At 45.7% G+C, this 17,329-nt stretch overlaps 1 protein-coding gene across 1 annotated transcript; it reads left to right on the forward strand.

Annotated features, from left to right (window-relative positions):
- Nucleotides 1–137: 137 nt before the first annotated feature.
- Nucleotides 138–15,006, forward strand: CLCN6 (chloride channel, voltage-sensitive 6; the record flags this gene model as incomplete). The annotated part of the gene is made up of 22 exons (XM_010147779.1): nucleotides 138–197; nucleotides 1,267–1,332; nucleotides 1,892–1,957; nucleotides 2,640–2,706; nucleotides 3,075–3,181; nucleotides 3,421–3,547; nucleotides 4,133–4,200; nucleotides 4,299–4,357; nucleotides 5,011–5,143; nucleotides 5,892–6,005; nucleotides 6,256–6,422; nucleotides 7,337–7,463; nucleotides 7,833–7,959; nucleotides 8,297–8,450; nucleotides 8,547–8,706; nucleotides 8,850–8,956; nucleotides 9,545–9,731; nucleotides 10,350–10,507; nucleotides 11,348–11,504; nucleotides 12,195–12,302; nucleotides 13,433–13,558; nucleotides 14,926–15,006. Coding segments are annotated over 22 exons (2,526 nt in total), but the record flags the coding sequence as incomplete, so codon positions are not given.
- Between the last annotated feature and the right edge of the window lie 2,323 nt (nucleotides 15,007–17,329).

Genomic DNA, 17,329 nt, shown 5'->3' on the forward strand with positions numbered 1-17,329 from the left:
ACCCCAGAGTAAATGCTGGGCTGGTAAGCCATATTCTAGCTTTGAAAGCAGTAGTGGCATAAGCGGTCCCTAATTTTGTCTTTGCTACCAATACTCATGAGCATTATTTTCCTTTCCAACACTTGTTTCTTTTGCAGACAATCCTAGGAGAAACTCATGAAGAGGAGGATGAGATACTTCCACGCAAAGATTATGAGGTGGGAAATTAACTGACGGCACCTTGTGGAATTAATGTGAAAAGAACTGCAGGCAGTTCTTAATCTGCTCGAGTTTGTACTCGGAATGCATCACTAGTTAAATTGCATTGGCACCAGGCGGAATACCCAGGGTTGCTGCACTTGCAAAGAACTGCTCCTCATCATTATACATTTCTGGGTTAAACCCCTGTGAGTAGAGCTTGAACTTGATTTGCTGCTTAAGTCAGACTCTTGTTGAGAAAATTCATTTCAGTCTGCTGCATTGTTCCACTTTTTTAGTGTGAGATTTACAGGCTCTAATTGTCTTGTTTCTTCATGACTGTAGAAAACATCTGTAGATGCACGGTCACTGTTGCCTTACTGCTGTCTCTGATGTCATGCTTGCTCACAGCAGCCTTACCCTCTATCAGATCCTGCTGCTTACAGGAAATTTTTGCTTTTTGCATGTTTGTATAGTGGTCCTGAGCTATCTAGAGCAGCTGCTGTCAGCATGTGTGTCACCAGCTCAGCTTGTTACTGCCTGGCTTGAAAAGGTGAAGTTGATGCAGATAGAAGCTAGTGGTACGTTGTGAGAATGACTGGGCAACTCTATCGGTTTTAACTTCCTGCTGTGATAAGCTTAAGAATTGATGCTGTTCACCTGGAGAGGAATTCCTATCTAGCATTCCTGTTGTAGTGAGAGGTTAAATATAAAGATCTGATGTTATCCCCTGCGCTGTCAAATTGGAGACACTGAAAGAAGTACGGTTTAGATCTGTACGATGTGACTTCTTTAATTTAAAGCTGTATTAATCACTTGTGTTCCTGTTTGGTTCCCAGTCTCAGCTTGAGCGGTGAAGCTGGTCTGTTCTTTCACTTCCTGATTCTCAGGGTCTGGCTCTGCTGGAAATATTTAAATCAAGTTGTTTCCAGGAGTATTTTTCTTCTACTTTTGTTTGCAAAACCTACTGTGGTTTTGTAATGTGTTAGTAATGACTTCTGTAATCTCTAATAAGGTCTTCTCTCAGGTTTTTTTCCCACAATGTGTTGCAGCTGATTCTCCTAAATTGACCTTTTGGCATTCTTACAGAGTTTGGATTATGATCGCTGCATCAATGACCCATACTTGGAAGTTTTGGAGAGCATGGACAACAAGGTAGGACTTTGTTCTTTCTTTTCATTAGCTCGAGAGCTGAAACTGTGGAAATTGCCAAGAGAAATTTGCCCAGAGATGTTGTGGATGCTCCGTCATTGGAAGTGTTGAAGGTCAAGTTGAATGGGGCTTTAAGCATCCTGATCTAGTGAAGGATGCTGCGCATGGCAAGGGGGTTGGACTAGATGATCTTTAAAGGTCCCTTCCAATTCAAACCATTCTGTGAACCTAAATATGCTCCACTGTGGAAAGTTTTGTGGTTTTTTTCCTTCTTCATGAAAGAAATTGTATGTGCTCTCTTGGTTTCTCTATGAAAAGAATAAAAATGTGTGTGGAGATGATAGCTCCCAGCATCTGTTCTGACCCCCATGTTTAAAGTGAGTGAGATGTTCAGCACTTTCAGTTCCCTATTTTCACTTTGCTGTTGTCGCCATCTGTTGTCGATTTATCACTCTAGCTGTAATTGAGGTGTGGAGCCCAAAACTGCTGTTTTCTGGTCCACATTTCTATGTTGCTTTGACCTGGATTTTTTTTTTTTTTTTTAAATCCTCTTTCTAAACAGAAAGCCCAGAGATACGAAGCAGTGAAGTGGGTGATGGTTTTTGCTATTGGAGTCTGCACAGGACTGGTAAGGGTCGTGCTGCTGGGGAATGAGGAAAATTCAGGAGACTAAGCAGGAATAATTTAGAAGTCAGTGGCTGAGGAGTAAAGAGGAGGAACCGTTCTCTTTCACAAAGTGGAGATCTTAGTAGCTAGAGTTGTCTTTCGGAAATTGTAGCACGTTGCTGCTAGATTATTTTCCAGGAAGCCTTTTTTTCTTTCAGATTTTGTTGTGATTTCTTTGCAAAGTATTCTGGCAAATTCCTTTAATTCTGCATGCAAGAAAACTTGTCCAAACTGAGCACTTAATAAAAAAGGATGGCAGCGTACAGTTGAACTGTATTTTTTGATGCTTGTTTTGATGCTTTACTGCACGTGCTTTCTAGAGTGTTTGAAAATCAGTTTTGCTGACTGCATGCTTCAGTGAAACACCAGCTTTCTTCTGTACCCTGAAGTATGTTGTGGGTGTTAAAAATGCCACCAGATTAGTACTCTTCAGGAATAATTCTGGGATGGATCTGTCCCAGTGAGAACGAGGGAGGCAGCAAATCTGAGCTTCTGAAGTTACTTTATTCTAAACAGCACTTCTTTTGCCTTTTTCATCCTCTGTCCTCCCATGCGTGCATACGTCTGGTAGGACTTACTAGAAAGTGGTCTTTGTGACTTGTATGTGTTAATTTCTGATGGCGGATCTGTCTTCTTTGTCATAGGTGGGCCTCTTCGTGGATTTCTTCGTACGGCTCTTTACCCAGCTCAAATTCCGGGTGGTACAAAGCTGTATCTTTTACCTAGCGTATGGGTTCCTGTTAGACTCAAGTGACCTTTTCCTTTCTGTTGCCGTGTTTTGCTCAGAGCAGCTGACTCTCAGACTTCAACTATCAGTCATGTTGTTGATGATTAATCAAGTTTTTGACTTGCCTATGTAATTCAGTTCTTGAAACCAAGAAACCGTTCTAGTATCATGTATATTGGCAAAGGCTGATCCGTGAAAGAATAAGTGTTTTCCCTTCCTTCTAGCTCAATCTTGAGCTCTGGAAAGGAAGCTTGGCTCCCATGTTGTGTCCATCCAGCTGCCTGGTGCCTGATAGCAGTGGGACCCCCAGGCAGTACTGAATGATTGTGTTTTCCTTGACCGTCCCCTGCAGCGGTGGAAGAATGCACTGAGAAAGGTTGCCTTGCCCTGTCCTTGCTGGAGCTGCTGGGGTTCAACCTGACCTTTGTTTTTCTTGCCAGTCTTCTGGTCCTGATCCAAGTAAGACTTAGGTGCACTGCTTCTCCTTACACAGCCTCTCTTTCCTCTCACATGAGTCCTAGATATGAAGTTTCCTTCTTGCCAGAAGCACCTTCAGCCCCAAGATACCAAACTAGTTTCACAGTGCTAATTTATTTAGCTAAGCAGAATCTCTTGGTCCCTTGCTGTGCTCTTTGATGAGATGTTGTTGGTCAGCTCTGAAATCAATGCAGCACAGCATCAGTGTTTCTTTTCTGCAGCCTGTAGCAGCTGGATCAGGAATTCCTGAAATTAAGTGCTACCTCAACGGGGTGAAGGTTCCAGGAGTTGTGCGTCTCCGGACGGTGGTATGCAAAGCTATGGGAGTGCTCTTCAGTGTGGCAGGAGGTAAGAAGGGCTGTGGTGTATTGATGGGATAAGGAATCACTGAAGGAGCAAAAATGCTGTCCAAGCAGTACATAGGGCACAAAAGGTTTTTCCTGCCTTTCCAGTAAAATGATGTTAATGGCCTGGAGCTGAGTCATGAGCCCTGAGTGCATATATAGAGTATAGAATAGACAGGAGGATCAGGACTATTGGAGGAACAGCTACTTTTCTGGGTGGGCTAGTCAGAATTGGCTCTTTATGGCTCAGTCCAAGAGGGAGACCTGGGAATTCCCCAGAACACATTGTCTAGAGCAGCCCAAAGGAGGTTGTGTTCTAGGCAGCAGGACAGAGTAACTTGGAGAGTTCAGAGTCCTTGTAATAGCTGTCTCTGTTCCGTCCTCATGGAGTGTAAAGTCTGTGCAAGTCTCCACAAACATTTTGGGGGCTTAAGGGGACAGGGGACAGACAGCACCTTCCTTCACCTTGAGGGGAGAGAGTTGGCACAGGGGACTGTGCTATGGCCTGGGAGTACTGCGCTGATCTCTTAGCATTGTCAGCAAGGGAGAGAGGGGGGAGTGTGTTGCCTCATCAGTCCTGTTTTTCCAGGTCTTTTTGTCGGGAAGGAGGGTCCAATGATTCACAGTGGTGCCGTCGTTGGTGCGGGTTTGCCACAGGTTAGTGCTGGCCTGGGTCGCTGGCCTGGTCACACCACTGAGTCCTGTGAGGAATAAGTCTCCATCTCCTGTGTTCTAAACCTTTATTTTGTTTGTAGTTCCAGAGCATCTCTTTGAGGAAGATACGATTTAACTTTCCCTATTTCCGCAGTGACAGGTACTGTACCCGCAGTGTGGAGGAGGGGAGAGGCGGATGAGGGAGCAGACTTTCTTGGGAGAAGGGTGGCGGGCTGGGATGAATCAGTTGGGTTTTCTGTTTCTCCTTAGTGTCCTGCAGTCTTGTTCTGCAGCAGGAAAACGCCAGGACTTAACTCTTTTCCACATTGCTCTGCTCTCCATGTCTTCATGTTCGCTGATGTTCTCTTTTGCTACTCAACAAATCTCTACCCGTTTAAAATCTTTAATCCTAACGGCTAAATGCCTTAATTGTTGGGAGCAAGCCCAGTTACTCACCCCTTATGACCAAGATATGCTCCAGAGAAGCATATCTGGCCCACCTGAATGTGCACAAAATCTTGCCCTTTCTAAGTGATGCTGGAGCCCCATGTTTTGAGATGGTTCCTCATGTACTGGGCAGTTGTGTAGGGCCACAGAGATTTGCTCTTTGTTGGTGCTCTAGAGAAAGAGCATGATGATGCAACAAGTTACTGAATAAATGGTGTTGTCTGCTGTGGCCAGCACTTCTTCGAGATGTTGCTCCTGTATGCCTGGGATATATCCAAAAATGGGAATGGTCCATTTCTTTGCAGAACCTAAGCGTCTCCAGAGCTCTGCTTTGCTAAACTCACACTGGTTTCCTCTTCATTTCAGGGATAAAAGGGACTTTGTGTCTGCTGGAGCTGCTGCAGGGGTTGCGGCCGCCTTTGGAGCCCCAATTGGGGGTACTCTCTTCAGCTTGGAAGAAGGTTCTTCCTTCTGGAACCAGGGACTTACATGGAAAGTGGTGAGTCATAACTTCGGCTCTTGCTGTGTATCTTTTCCTTGAGCTGGACCTTGGAAGGGTTTGTCCGTGAGGGCATTCAGATTATCCTGGCAGGAGAGAGATTGCCTGCTCTATCAGTGCTCCAAGATTCCTACGGATCAAGAGCAGAGATGAGTCTAGTACTATCTGGAACAACAGGACAACTCTGCGGGCAGCAGATTCGGTGTACCTGGGAGAGAGGACTTTGTGCCTGGGCTCTTTGCAGCTGACCCTTTGGGAACAGGCAGAGTAGGCAGGTGTTGGATTTCTTTCTGCTTTTCTCTGCCTTGGGGAGCTGTGTTGCAGCAATGCCCTGTGTGTTCAGGTTGCTGATTTTTCTGCCTCTAGTGCCTTTCCTGAAGTTGACATAATTTTAAAAATGTATTGGGTGTCATGATGCTTTTGATATTTCTTATGCCACATGTCCTGTTGATGGGATTCAGTTACTCCGCTCTTTCTAAGCGGGGTTAAAAGGAGCCAGGAATTTGGCAAGGTAGCAACGCTTAGAGCCAATGAAGACCTCAATTCCAACTCTAAACAAGCTGATATAGTGCCTTTAATTGATTTGCAACTGCAAATTTGCATCTTTGACAAAAAAAAAAAGGAGCTTTTGCTGTGAGAATTACTAGGTGTAACTCCTAAATTCAGAGGTGATGAGGTGATGAGGTGACTGCCAATCTTCATTTTGAGACTGTTTATTTTTTTCCTTTTTTCTTTTTTACTTCCACAGCTTTTCTGTTCCATGGCTGCCACCTTCACCCTGAATTTTTTCCGCTCTGGGATTCAGTTTGGAAGTTGGGGGTCTTTCCAGCTCCCTGGGCTGCTGAACTTTGGGGAGTTTAAGGTAATATTTAGTGTTACTTTCCACTCTTCCTCCGGTCTCTTGTCAGTTCAGTGTTTCTTTTGGATTTTTTTTGATACCTGCTTGTATTTCAGCAAAGGGCAATTGATATTTAGTTGCAATACATTGATAGCTTAAGATAGAATTTTTTCCCTTTGCTCATAGCTGCTGTAAGTCTCCTGGTATGGAGAAAGGTTGGTAGGAAATGGCAGAAACTACTGTAATGCTTATTTTTATGCTTTTCTGCACATAGTGCTCTGAGTCTGATAAGAAATGCCACCTCTGGACAGCTGTGGACTTGGGCTTCTTCATTCTGATGGGGATTGTAGGGGGCCTTCTCGGAGCCACCTTCAACTGCCTGAACAAGAGACTTGCAAAGTACCGCATGCGGAACGTGCATCCCAAGCCAAAGCTGGTCAGGTATTTGTGCTCTCTGGGGTTTGTACAGTGATCTCTGATTGTGTTCAGTGTCCCAAAGAAAAAGCATCGATCTAGAAGACCCAGCGTGTGGGATTGGAGGAAATCCCAGATATGTTCTTTTTGAAATCACAAAATGAAGCCTTCATAGAACTTAAAAGTGGACACCAGAAACCAGATGTCACAGTCCCTCTGCATTTTTGTAATTACTCGGGTGGTACAGAGAGCTGCACCCACTTCTTACAAGCGCTCTGAAGGGAGCTCTTTATTATAAAGACTACAGCTGAACAAACCAGAGCTTTGTCTCCGTGTAGTATGTTTTTATGTCTTGTCCAAATAGATGTGGAAGTAATAGCTGATTCCACTCTTTTTTTTTTTTTTGGTAGTAATTATCTTGGTTAATTAAATCCACAAATGAGCTAATACTTGTGCTATTTAGAGAGGGAATTGCCATGTAATTCTGGAAAATATCTGTTTGTTTGCTCTAGATAATTCCTAAATAAGAAGTGTAGGGGTTTTTTTTATTATTATTATTTTTAGCAGTTAGAAAGGAGATATGAGAGACTATGCATCAACCTGTCCAGTCCTGTCTAGACTTTTGCCCTGTAAGGATCTACAGAACATTGTTTCCATGTGAACAGCCTCATCAGTGGACCCTTCCTTGTAACTTTTTGTATGTGACTGCTATGTGTTCTCTGGGCAGAAATAGCTCCTTTTTGGGGCAGGCAATTAAAAAGGGCAGATAATGCAATCCCTGGCAACCAGGTCATAATTTAGCTTGACTTGCAGAGTCCCTTGCTTCTGGTGTTAAGCTGTGGTAACTCCTTCTTGAAACCTTAGGAACATCGTGCAGAGCTGGGACTGGGTTTCAGGGCTGAGTCTGACTTCAGTGTGTGGTTTCTGTTTTATATTTGCAGAGTCTTGGAGAGCCTGCTGGTGTCGTTGACTACCACGGTCGTGGTCTTTGTAGCCTCCATGGTTCTGGGGGAATGTCGGCAGATGTCTTCTACCAGTCATCATGGCAATGACACTCTGAGCCTGCAGGTGAGGGATCTTACGTGAAGATTGTATGTCCCCATCATATTGTTCACCCTCCGGAGAAGCAGAGGCACACAAAGAGCTTTTCACACATGCAGGACATAACAGAACTTCAGTGGGAGCCTGTGAACAGTTGCAGGAGCTTAGGGTAATAATGAAAACTGCCCTTTGTGCTTCCATACTTTGGTGAAGCAGCTCAGGCTGTGAACTGGGGAACCCGCTGATGTTGCAGGCCCATCTCGGCTATTGATGTTTGATCTGAACTTCCCAAAGTGTGGGCTGGCAGCCCTATCCAGAAGGGCTACATCCGTTCTGCCCAAAGGCTAGTGTTGGAGAGAGTGGATTTTAACTGTTTGTGTCTGTGTCCTGCATTAGGGTATGTCAGAGGATGTGAATTCAAGCATCAAAACTTTTTTCTGCCCAAATGAAACCTACAATGACATGGCCACACTCTTCTTCAACCCTCAGGAGTCAGCTATTTTGCAGCTCTTCCACCAGGACGGTGAGTAGCTAGGAGATGGTGCCCCATCCCATGCTTTGTCTTCAGAGCTTCATCTTGCTTGAAACAGCCTTGTCGTAAGAACCACAAGGCTAAGAACATCTTCAGGCCTTTATGGCTCTGGGTGGCTGCTAGTACAACAGGTGAAAGCCTCCTTCATGGGAAGAAAGGCCTGCTTTTCCTCTCTTTTTCATTTACTCATTGTTTTCCTGTGTGTTTGGACTAGGAGTTAAGTAGCTGTTGTGAGGTGAGACTGCTGTGAGCTGAGGGGTGGATGGTGCAAGACTGTTGTCTTTGACAGACCTGTGCCCCTTTAGTCATGATTCTTCTTGTGTTGCAGGTACTTTCAGCCCAGTCACACTGTCCTTGTTCTTCCTTCTCTATTTCTTACTCTCCTGCTGGACGTACGGGATCTCTGTGCCCAGTGGCCTTTTTGTGCCATCACTGCTTTGTGGGGCTGCCTTCGGACGCCTGGTCGCCAACCTCCTCAAAAGGTGCATTGAGTGCGCGTACGTGTGCGAGATGTGCTGCAGACGCATGCCGAGCTCTGTCAGGTCATTCTGATATCCGCGTTCTGTGTTTTGCACTAGCTACATTGGCCTGGATCACATCTACTCAGGAACCTTTGCACTCATCGGGGCAGCAGCATTCCTGGGAGGAGTGGTCCGCATGACAATTAGCCTGACTGTCATCCTAATTGAATCCACCAACGAGATCACCTATGGGCTCCCAATAATGATCACCCTCATGGTGAGTGCTGGGTCTTAGCTCTGGTTTCCTGCGGGCTGCTTGCACATGTGCTGGCAGATTCAATCTGTTCCTCCCAGGGCTGTGGTAAGTCAAGGGGTCTTGTACTTGGAGCACCAACTCAGTAGACCCTGTTTGCTCTGCAGGTAGCCAAATGGACAGGAGACTTCTTCAACAAAGGCATCTATGACATCCATGTGAATTTGCGGGGAGTGCCTCTTCTGGAGTGGGAAACAGAGGTGGAAATGGATAAGTAAGGCTGCTCCTCTTGGAAAGGCTGCGGGTTGGGGTTTGTGATAGGGTTCTTGCTGAGAAAGGAATGCTGTAATGCTGGAGGATGATGCTTCATCTCCTACAAACATGGCTGCTCTCAGCAGAGCAGCTGTGATGAGGACTGCTGTGAAAGGAGTTGGGAGTTGTGCATCGGGCCTATAGCAGGAAAGAGATGCTGGATGAGGAGGAGTGTATGGGTGGAGAACTGAGGAGCAGATTTGCGAGGTTCAGCAAGAACTCTGTGAAAATGTTCCACCAGACTTGGCTTCATCTTCTTCCCTGTTGTCTTTTCCCAGTAGTATTTAAACACTTTCTATGTTACAAGTTGGAACCTTTTTCCTTGCCAACAGTGCATCACTGGTGCAATGTGATAGTAAAAAAGAAAACAAATCAATTGTGCCAGCACCGCTAATAACGCTGTGAAGGTGAACACATGGGTACACAGAGCTGGCAGAACTAAACTGCAGCAGAGTCCTTCAGGATCTCATTTTGGGACTGGTTTGTTTCCCTGTTAGTCCATCACCAGCCTTCTGTCACTGACATGATGCATGGATTTCTCTTTCCTCAGACTACGAGCCAGCGATATCATGGAACCCAACTTGACATATGTCTACCCACACACCAGGATCCAGTCCCTTGTTAGCATCCTGCGCACAACTGTCCATCATGCCTTCCCTGTTGTGACTGAGAACCGAGGCAATGAGAGGGAGTTCATGAAGGGAAACCAGCTGATAAGTAACAACATCAAATTCAAGGTAAGAAATCGCTTGTTTGAGAAGTTGAAGGGTGAAGAGCTTTGTTTACAGGTGGAAGGCCCTTGCTTTTGTTATGTAGGCTTTTGTCAGTGGAGAATTCAGGTCAGACATAAGCACCTACTGCAAGACAGAATTTTCAGGGACTCAGTTTCATTCCATTCTCTGTGTCAGGGTAAAGGCAGAAGAGTAGGCTGCATTCCTACAAGCAGAAGTTAAGAGGACTAAGTAACTTGTTTAGGATAGGCATGGAAAAAGTTTATTTGGCACTGAAGTACTGAGCCCACCACTGAGATCAGTAGTTTAGTCAGGTGCCGAAATAACTTCTCTCATTTGTAGGAGATGTAGTGGGGCAGATGCCGTAGTCTCTTGGGAAACTTAAAATTTAAGGCCAGAATGAATAATGAACGTGCTTGCATCATATTCAGGCTCTAGCAAAAAAGGGTCCTGAGTTCCTGATTTCCAGGTTCCTTGTCCAGGGAAAGCACAGTCCTATTGGGTATTCCTGCAAGTACTGCAGCAGCACTAAGGAACACCTTCTCTGGTGACATAAAGCTATGGATGAGTTGCTCTTGGATTGACCTGCTCAGTGGGTATATGCATATCGTTTGTGGTATCCAGAAATCTAGCATCCTCACCAGAGCCGGAGAGCAGCGCAAGCGTAGTCAGTCCATGAAATCCTACCCCTCAAGTGAACTGCGTAACATGTGTGATGAGCACATAGCAACAGAGGAGCCGCCAGAAAAGGAGGATCTGCTCCAACAGATGCTAGAGAGAAGGTGAGATCCTGGGAGGCACAGATGTGTGGAAACGGGGTGTTTCCATATGTTGAGATGTGTTGTGATGGTTCATACAGTCCCTTGCATTCCCTACAACAAAGGAAACAGTGCCAGTGTCCACATTTTAGAAGTGACTTGTCAGGATTCATCAGCCAGCGCTGGGGCTCACACACATGACTGAGTCCTCGGCTGATGGCTTGATGGTGTCCAACGTGTTAACTTAAATGTCCTTCAAACACCTGTCCAGAAATATTTCCTGGAGAGGATGGAACACCTGGGGAAATACCTTGTCTGTAGAAATCGATGCTCTCTTGTCTGCAAAAACCTGAGGGCTCTCCAAAGCTCGCTTCTCCCAAGAGAGGAGCTAATGGCTTGGTGCCATAATACTGATACCACCTTTCTGGTAAATGGGCTGAGTCACCAAACTTGTGTTGGAGTTGCTTCCAAGCAGAAGCCCAGTTTAGTGAATCAACTTCTGACCTAGTGATTGTGACTTTGAGTGGAGTCCTAACACAGATGCTTTGCTGAATGCTTCAGGTTTTAGTAGAATCTGAATAATTTGGCACTGAAAATTGCTTTAGTAGCAAGTGATTTGAAATCGAGGGTTAGGGGACTCTCTCCATTCTACTGCTGTTGTCATACTCTGCCCATGGTAATGGCTTTTGACCCCTCTTTGCTGTTTTGTTTGATGGAGAAAATACTTGCTTGTCCCTAGCAAGAGTCCCTGAAATGTTCAGGAGAAGGTTGCAAAGAGCTGAAATAGCTGCTGTGGTTTTGGAGGTGAGGGTATGTGTCTCTCCTTAAGTTCATGCAACTTAAAACATGTTAAATGTGTCACAGATATACTCCCTACCCCAACCTGTACCCTGACCAGTCTCCTAGTGAAGAGTGGACCATGGAGGAACGCTTCAGACCTCTGACCTTCCATGGCTTGATCTTGCGCTCACAGCTCGTCACCCTCCTTGTCAGGGGTGTTTGTTACTCCGAGAGCCAGTCGGTGAGTCTTCCTAATCAGAGACTGTAGTAGAGACACCCCTACCCTCTTGACTGAGAAGGCTGGGAATAATATTCGTGGGCTGCCAGGAAGAATTTACCTGGTTTTATGCTTTAAGGACTGCTCTGTGTTTTAAAAGCTGCAGATGGATAATACGAATTCTCCCTTTCAGCTCTAGAATGAAGAGAACTTAATTTCTGTTTAAGCATACCCAGCAAAAGAGGATAGCTGCTGTTTAAAAAATAAACCAAGACACCTGTTGTTGCATAAAGGTGCAGTCCTGTCAGAGCTGGAGGATAGGAGGCAGATGTTAAATACAAATAGAGCAACCAGCAGTGTGTACTGTTTGTTTTATACTGCTGTGTGCCAAGAATCACTGAGATCAGTATTAGTATTTGTGTTTGAGGCCTCTCTTCTCCAGAGCTGATTGTTTGCTGCCCCCCAGTGTTGAGTTAGATGTGTCAGAGGCTGGAGAGCAGATCCATTGCTCTCAGCTAAATGCCTGTGTAGGTTTGGGCTACTGCTGCGTTCTGAGATGAGCAGCTAGTACTCTGCACAAGTTGTGTGTGCAGGTATGGGAGGAGAAGCATGCTGGGCGAGCAGTTGGGAGGCATCGTTTGCTGTGCTACTTGCAGCCCATGTGCTATCTGGGATGGTGACACATCAGGTCGGTGGGATTTGTTTTAATTGCAGAGTGCAAGTCAGCCTCGTCTGTCCCATGCAGAGATGTCGGAGGATTACCCCCGCTATCCAGATATCCATGACCTGGACCTCACGTTGCTGAACCCTCGCATGATAGTGGTAAGAGATCCAGTGCAGTCTGACAGTGTTTCCTTATACATATTTGACTGTCCAAGCCTTTGAAAAGAAGCTGAGAGCATATTTAAATCCACCCTGGGACCAACATTCTGTACTTCTCATGCATTGTCAACCTTGTCTGCATGTGGAAATCAATCCTCATACCTGCTGTAAGGTAACGTTGCACACACGTACTTTACTTTCAGAATAAGACATTGCCTGTCTAGTTTGTATTCCTTCTAAATTAGAATCATCCTAGAAGCATAAAATACCAGGTTGGAAGGGACCTCAGGGATCATCTGGTCCAACCTTTTCTTGGCAAAAGCCTGGTCCTAGACAAGATGGCCTAGCACCCTGTCCCGCTGAATCTTTAAAGCGTCCAATGTTGAGGAATCCACCACTTCACTGCGAAGATTATTCCAATGGCTGACTGTTCTCATTGTGAAGACTTTTCCTCTTTTGTCCAATCAGAGTCTCCCCAGGAGTCACTTGTACCCATTACCCCTCATCTTTTCCATGTGACTCCTTGTGAAAAGGGAGTCTCCATCTTCTTTGTAGCCACCCTTTAAATACTGGAACATGCTCATAAGGTCTCCCCTGAGCCTTCTCATCTCAAGGCTGAACAAACCCAGTTCTCTGTCTTTTCTCATATGGCAGGCTTCCCAGCTCCTTTTTGTTGCCAAGGCCTGGGGCCCAACAGTGCTGGTAAAGACAGACTTAGAGTCCTGCCTGAGTGAGATCAGGCAGGCAAACTGCTGCTGCATGTTTGGAGCTCTGTGTGCCGGCAGCGCAGTCTGTGGCAGGCCTCTCACGTCTTTGACAGGAAGGTTGCTGTGTAGGCCAAAGCGCTTTTTCATACACATTCTCATTTTCATGGATCTGCACTTACCCTTCTCAGAGGCTTTCTGCAGCATTGGGCTATTAAGATCATGGGTTACAGTGTTCAAACAAACTATAGCAAGATCAAGTTCCAGAATTAATTTCATATTTGTGGAGCAACAGAAGATGCCCACAGTCCAGTACCCTGTCCAGAGATCAGTGCATGGGAGGAGTTGTAGGAATTACTTGTTTAGTGTTTCCCAGAGGGATTGAAAATGCCTCTTGTAAGCAATATAATTGTTTTTCGTTCCTAGGATGTCACCCCGTACATGAACCCCTCGCCCTTTGCCGTCTCTCCAAACACTCACGTGTCACAAGTCTTCAACCTGTTCCGGACAATGGGACTCAGACATTTACCAGTTGTGAATGCAGTTGGAGAGGTGAGTCCTTATCTCTGTTTGTTTTGGTTGAGCAAGGAAGCCACTGTGATTTTCTCAATGCTTTTCACCTTTGGGAGAATTAAGATCTCTTAACATCAAACAGAGTTTGAGCATCTTAACATGCTTTAAAGAGGACAGAATGTGATCTTAAAGCCCTGAAATATTGTTGATTACAGTCACTTTGTTACCACCTTTTGTGTCCAAGTCTGCTTCCTACTTTCCCTGCCGAGGGCAGGACGTGCAGTCTCTCTCCTGTCTCAGGCTGGCAGCGTATGGGAGCTCTTACTGTCTTGCACTTGTTGAGAAGCCTTGAACTCATCAGAGGCCACTAAGTTGGCTTCCTCTGTCACAGCTTTATTCAAGGCCAAGAGCAGAATTTCCTGTGTGTTGGAGCAGGAGGTTTTTCTGCTGGAAGGGAACTTGCATTCTGCTCCTACATGTAAGAGCAGCAAAATACAGTTGTTGAATGGTTTGTGCTTGATTCACTGTGTCCCTTTGCCATCTACAATGCTCAGGGACAGTCAGTAGGTGTCAGTAACTTCCTATAAACATAATGAGAAACTGTTTCCTGTAAGCCTGAACCGGTCTTTGCAGGAGACAGCAGTGTGTTTTCTGCCTTCTGAGGTTCTTAATAGCTACTCTGCAGAGTCTGTTGGTTGAAAACAAGGGATGCTTACTCCTTCCATGTTCAGTACAAAATGCTCGTGCAGTACTAGAGATCAGCTTAGTTCTAAACTCTTAATGTGTAAAATTACTGAGGTGTTTCATCAGCTAAAATGTGTGGTTTGAGTGTCTCCTCAGCAGGGTGGGAAAGGGTCCCTTTTGTGACCTGCCAGCTAGTGACAGCCAGTGTGCAGTCACCACTTAGCTAGTCTTTACCATTTCTCTGTTTTGGTCTTTAGAGCTTCCTACAATGTGTTGGATATGAGCTATCTGCAGTCATGCCGTGTGGGATACCAGAAATACCTCTAGTAAAGCTATAAGGGACAGCTTTGTTATTTCCAATTACAATTTTCACCTTCCTAAGGATTTGGGTACACCTGTATGCTGTCTAACGTGGGCAGGATTTCCCTTCCTAGGCAGGGGCAACTCCTGCTGTGTCCAGACATGATAGCAACAGTTAAGCTGTCTGTTTGGGTGTGATTAGGGCAGTGTCTTTCCTGTAAATAAGTGCTGGGAGCGGGAGGGGTGTTGTCTTGGTGAGAATTGAACTTGAACCAACTCGTAACTCAGCATTTGTCAAGAAGTGCTTTGTAGGTTCCCTCTTTCTGGGGGTTGGAAAGAGCAACAGCTCTACCAGGTGCAACTTAGTGGCACATCTATGATACTGACTTGTATCTTTTTTTCCTCTTTTCTTCCTCTTTAAGATTGTTGGGATAATCACTCGGCACAACCTGACCCACGAATTTCTGCAGGCAAGACTGAGACAACACTATCAGACCATTTGATGCCCTTGCCCACCCCACCCCACTGTCGGTGTGGCTACCTCCCTCTTCCAAGCCTGCACATGCGCTCGCATTCTGCTTGGACCCCAAAGGCCCAAGACTTGCCGTTTGGCTTCTCACATGCATATCAAGCCTGGGGAGCTGGACAACATCCTGCTAGCCAGAGAACTAGAGGAGCTGCCTGAGCCCAGAGCTGTTGATTGGTCTCAGGCACTTGGTTTGACCACTCTTGATCCAGGTTTTTTTCTTTCCTGTGCCCTAGTTACCTCCTTTCATCAGCTGTTGTTCTGACCCTGTATGTTCTGATATTTTGGGTTGGTTTGGGATTTTTTAATAGTTGGAAAAAAGAACTGTCTAGCTCCACTGTGTCCTTTGCAGAGAACTGCAGCATCTTTTCCCTGCCCTCCTGTATGTCTCCCTTTTCCTCCCTTGTTCCTCCAACTGTTGCCTTATTTGTGTGGGAAGGAGGCACTGTCAAGGCTCAGAGGAGATACTGAAGTTTGCAGTATATAGCTGCTCTGGAGGATAGCTTTTCTCAAAAGGAGCATTAAAAAATCTAGCTCTTTGGAAATGCACTTCTCCATGGGTGCTCCTAGTTGCCTATGTTTTTCCACTCTGCCTTCATTTGTTCCTAATTTCTCTCCTTCTTTCATGGGGAAGCATCCCTGCTGCGATGTTTTTGACAGCCACTGACTTTTGAGAGCAGCTTAGCAGATCGGGAGTTCAACACAGTCCAATTCCAATTACTGTTTGGGAATATAAAGATTTAATACATTTGCAAAGCATCTCGGGGAAGGGAGATCTCCTTTCCCTCTTAGCTGTTTCTATTATCTCCCTGTAAGAGACTCTTCTAGGGTACTTTGTGGCACTCCACTTTGTCACTACCCTGACACTCCTGTATTTCTTGGCCTTGGTAGGCACTTTGTCCTTGAACACGAGAGCCTGGGACCCCTTTCCAGCCGAGCTTAGAGAGCAGGGAACCCTGTGTCCTCAGAGCATGGTGAAGTGTTGCTTTCTGCCAGCAAACAGAACCGATACCCTGTCTCTGGGCTTGGTTGAGTTATCTCTGTGTCATGAGAGGAGCTGCTCTAACTTCAGGCTCCGTACAGGAGGAATACCTGGTGCTGGTGACTAAGAGGCAGGATCTGCTGCAGGGTGATAAGTGGGGCTGTCTGTACTCTAAAAATGCTTGGGAAAATGATTGTAGCTTCAACAGCCGAATATCTGTAAGGGTAAAATCAGCATTTAGAAGCCAGTTGCAGCCAGTTCACAGCTTTAGCAGGTACCATCCTGGCCAGCACCTGTATTGTTCCAGCAGGCACCTGCCTTCCTGAGTTTTGCATACAGATAACCCTCAGTGGGAAGCCAGCGTTGTGCCTTCAGGGGCTGCAGAGCTGATTGGCTTGATAAAGCACAGAGCATTCTCTCAGCCAGGAGGCTGGGCCAAGTAGTGTGGGGAATGCATCCCAGAAAAGCCTCTACACAGCCTCTGAGCACTCCGATTAACCTGTTGTCTGCCATGAGGAGCTGGCTGGATGAGAGTTGTGGCAGAAGGAAATCAGACGCTGCTGTATTTTCTGAATTCAGGAACTCATCTGTGCTGAAGCTGTTCCTGACCAGCCTGAAGAAGTTACACCCTTCCCTTACATGTTTCGAAACACTCAATCTGTTAAAGCAGCCTCTTTGACTTTGTGAAAGATGGTTGTTCCAGGGCACTGTTCTGCAAAGGGCTGGCTGCTGAGCCCAACTACAATTAGGGTTGGGAGGAGGTTTTGTGTGCAGGGCACCAGCCACGGTCTTAATGTAGGGCTCTTGAAGGCACTGGAACTCTTAGGTGTTCATGGAGTCTTTGCTGGCCAGATAGTTGGTGGACAGATGTATTCTCTGGTTGTGCTTGAAATAAAGACAGCTGAGTCATGAATTTTGAATTTTATCCAGTAGATGGGAGAAACCTTGGTCTTACAAGTGGTTCCTAAGGCCAAGTTTTAGGGTAGAACTGGTCCTTGTCAAACAGTGCATGGCATGGCTCAGCTGGGAAGTTGGTTTTCTTTCCCACCTGCTGCCATATTAAGAGAGAGGAATCTTCGTTTTCAAGAATACCATTTCCACAAAAGGAAAGAAGTGCAACGACAGTTGTTGCAAAGGATGCTCTGTGTGTCCCAGCATCCTTTGTTAACTGACCACTCTCCAGGGCTGCTTGGGAAGTGACCTATCTACAAAGCAGGGAATGTGTTTGTTCTTTTCCCTTTGTCTCCTCCACTAAAATAGTTTTGCTGGCTTCTGAATATCCTAGCTCCATTTCACATAAGGCATGCAGGGTCTTAAA

Source organism: Eurypyga helias, unplaced genomic scaffold, assembly GCF_000690775.1.
Source record: "Eurypyga helias isolate BGI_N326 unplaced genomic scaffold, ASM69077v1 scaffold24042, whole genome shotgun sequence".
In the NCBI taxonomy this organism is placed as follows: domain Eukaryota; kingdom Metazoa; phylum Chordata; class Aves; order Eurypygiformes; family Eurypygidae; genus Eurypyga; species Eurypyga helias.